General features: G+C 42.8%; 1 protein-coding gene across 3 annotated transcripts in view; it reads left to right on the forward strand.

The window, feature by feature from the left end:
- EIF3A (eukaryotic translation initiation factor 3 subunit A) overlaps positions 1 to 776 on the forward strand; it is a 35,572-nt gene that overhangs the window by 27,619 nt on the left and 7,177 nt on the right. For all 3 annotated transcript variants that reach the window (XR_003677587.2, XM_007111110.4, XM_028481518.2), the window contains one exon: positions 299 to 387. Coding sequence is in view for 2 of the 3 variants with exons in the window: in XM_007111110.4 (XP_007111172.1) it covers positions 299 to 387 (89 nt within the window). In the remaining variant the exon portion in view is untranslated. The remainder of the gene's footprint in view (positions 1 to 298; positions 388 to 776) is intronic.

Here is a 776-nt window from a genome sequence, read left to right on the forward strand (position 1 = left end):
TTTTTTTTTTTTTTTTCGGTACGCGGGCCTCTCACTGTTGTGGCCCCTCCCATTGCGGAGCACAGGCTCCGGACGTTCAGGCTCAGCGGCCATGGCTCATGGGCCCAGCCGCTCCGCGGCATGTGGGATCCTCCCGGACCAGGGCACGAACCCGTGTCCCCTGCATCGGCAGGCGGACTCTCAACCACTGCGCCACCAGGGAAGCCCTGTTACTGGCTCTTTGAGATTCCTGTTCAGTTTATATATTGATCAGTAGTGTTGCTAATGTAGTGCCTCTCATTAACTTTCCTCAATGTAGGACTCTCGTTGGGGAGATAGAGATTCAGAAGGCACATGGAGAAAAGGACCTGAAATAGATTCTGAGTGGAGAAGAGGCCCACCAGAGAAGTAAGTAGAGCTAAGGAAAATAGTACCAACAATTCACAGATCCTGTTAATATCTTATCAGTGTTTTTCTCATTTGGTTTATTTTGTAGTGGTCGGGAAAAGGGAGCCATGAAGAATTGTACACGTGTCTATTACTGAAATGTTTTGCTTCAGTGCTGCTGTAATTACTGACTTATAAATATCTTGGGAAATATGTGCTTCAGTTTTTTTTTTTTTTAATTCCCTAAACTAATAGTATTGAGGTTAGAGTAAGAATGAACAGTTGCATAACATTTTTCTCATCGTTTTGAAAGCTTGTAGTAATAGATTTAGAAATTGCTAAGGTATTCCTCATGAAGTGCAGATAGCTTTTTTTTTTTTTTTTTTTTTTTTTTTTTTGGCGGTACGCGG

This window comes from Physeter macrocephalus, chromosome 20 (genome assembly GCF_002837175.3).
Source record: "Physeter macrocephalus isolate SW-GA chromosome 20, ASM283717v5, whole genome shotgun sequence".
NCBI classification, from domain to species: Eukaryota; Metazoa; Chordata; class Mammalia; order Artiodactyla; family Physeteridae; genus Physeter; species Physeter macrocephalus.